The sequence below is a fragment of the Phytophthora infestans genome, genomic scaffold, assembly GCF_000142945.1.
Source record: "Phytophthora infestans T30-4 supercont1.264 genomic scaffold, whole genome shotgun sequence".
Taxonomy (NCBI): domain Eukaryota; phylum Oomycota; class Peronosporomycetes; order Peronosporales; family Peronosporaceae; genus Phytophthora; species Phytophthora infestans.
In genome coordinates, this window is record NW_003303495.1 from 65,650 (window position 1) to 67,238 (window position 1,589).

Consider the following 1,589-nt stretch of genomic DNA (forward strand, 5'->3'; position numbering starts at 1 on the left):
ACAGCCACACCAGCGGTCTGGCGACGAGCTCCATCAGACGGAGAGTGAGCGTGTACTCGACGGCGATGGCTGGAGAGGCCACTACGCAGCCGCTGAAGTGATGTTTCCCCGATAGAATCGTGTTAAGAGCCACCAGAGCTCCGAACGAGATGCTGATGATGACTAATGGGGGGTCAGAAGCTCCTTCCGGTAGCATCTTGCTGTATACAGCGAGCTTAGCGGCCGTGACGAACTGGTTCGTGTCGTCCACGAAGTACTGGAACTCGGAGCCGTGTGCGCGTAGCCCGGGCTTCTCACTTTCACTCTGGCCGTGACCCAGCATGTCATACGCAATCACTCCGTAGCCATTGAGGCACAAGTGTCGGTACACGTGCGTGAAGCGCAGCGAGTGCTCTCCCATACCGTGCAGGAGGGCGCCACGCCACGGAGAGGCACCGATTCGGGGGGGAAGGCGGCGCAGTAGAAAAGCTTCTGACCACGCGCGTTGAGGAAGTGGCCATCTGTGTAGCGCTGGTCTTGTAGACACGAAGCTTGGGCTGGCAGCGAAGAAGCCATGAGATGATGGACGGAGGCGATTCCGAGGAGCTTTAATAAAAACGGTTTGGAAGTGAGTCAAAGTGACAAGTTTAGAAAAAAAACAGCCTGTGAGAAATAGTATCCATTAATAGCTCCAGCTCTTCATTCAATGATACATTACATAGTAGAAATGAACCATTGCTAGCTGACAACTTATACACTGGTATCCTTCATACATGTAACCTACTGAGTCACGCTGGACCACAAAACTTCAACGAACGTCACGTGCGCTCTATTTTCCTGTCCGTGAATGTCAAATCTACCTATATCCATCCCAATAAATCATGGAGCGAAGCAGGAAACACACACAACTCTGTGGGTGTGTTTACATGAGGAACCCCAGCGCGTAGTCCTGGTAGAAGGTCTGCACGGCCTCCTCGTTGCGGTTCGCCTCGGCCAGCAGCGCCATGAAGTCGACGCTTTCCGCGGCCAGCAGCTCCTGCACCTTCGCTTCGTCCTCGCACGACACCACAGCCGCCAGCGTCGCTCCGATGAGCTTGGCGGCCTTGCCGTTGTAGCGCAGATGCTCCGTCATCGTCACAAGCTGCGGGATCGTGATGCTGCCCGCCACCACCGACGGCGCCACCATCTCGCTCAAGTACGGGAGCGTCTTGGGGATGTCGATCTCGATGTCCTCGGCGAACTCGAGCACGTCCTGCAGCGCGCTCTCCAGAGCTGCACTCGTCACCACCTTGCGGTCATACAGACCAGCCAGGAAGCTCGCAATGGCCTCGCGCTCCTTGTCGCCCTTTTCTAGACCAATATTCAGCACCTTGTTGGGGATCAGAGCGTAGTGGCTCGACGCGTTGAGCTCCGTGAAGCTCGCGTGCGCCTCCTCCAAATCCTCCAGCTCCACATACTCGTCCAGAATAGGCTTTCACCTTCTTCTCGAACGCCTCAGCCGTCAGTGTCGGGGCTGCAGTCTCCGTCTCCGCAGTTTTCTCAGGCTTGTCAGAGCGGTCATTGCTCGACTTGGTGGATGAGGGCGTCGGTGGACGTCCAGCGTCTTCCCG

General features: G+C 56.5%; 2 protein-coding genes across 2 annotated transcripts; both read right to left on the reverse strand.

The window, feature by feature from the left end:
• Positions 1-162: 162 nt before the first annotated feature.
• PITG_21282 (uncharacterized protein) lies at positions 163-555 on the reverse strand (the record flags this gene model as incomplete). Its single annotated transcript, XM_002895082.1, has 3 exons — positions 163-183; positions 230-391; positions 436-555. The coding sequence occupies 3 exons, from the start codon at positions 553-555 to the stop codon at positions 163-165; spliced, it is 303 nt and encodes a 100-aa protein (XP_002895128.1).
• Positions 556-901: 346 nt separating this feature from the next.
• On the reverse strand, positions 902-1,434 carry PITG_21283 (uncharacterized protein; the record flags this gene model as incomplete). The annotated part of the gene is made up of 2 exons (XM_002895083.1): positions 902-1,329; positions 1,380-1,434. The coding sequence occupies 2 exons, from the start codon at positions 1,432-1,434 to the stop codon at positions 902-904; spliced, it is 483 nt and encodes a 160-aa protein (XP_002895129.1).
• Between the last annotated feature and the right edge of the window lie 155 nt (positions 1,435-1,589).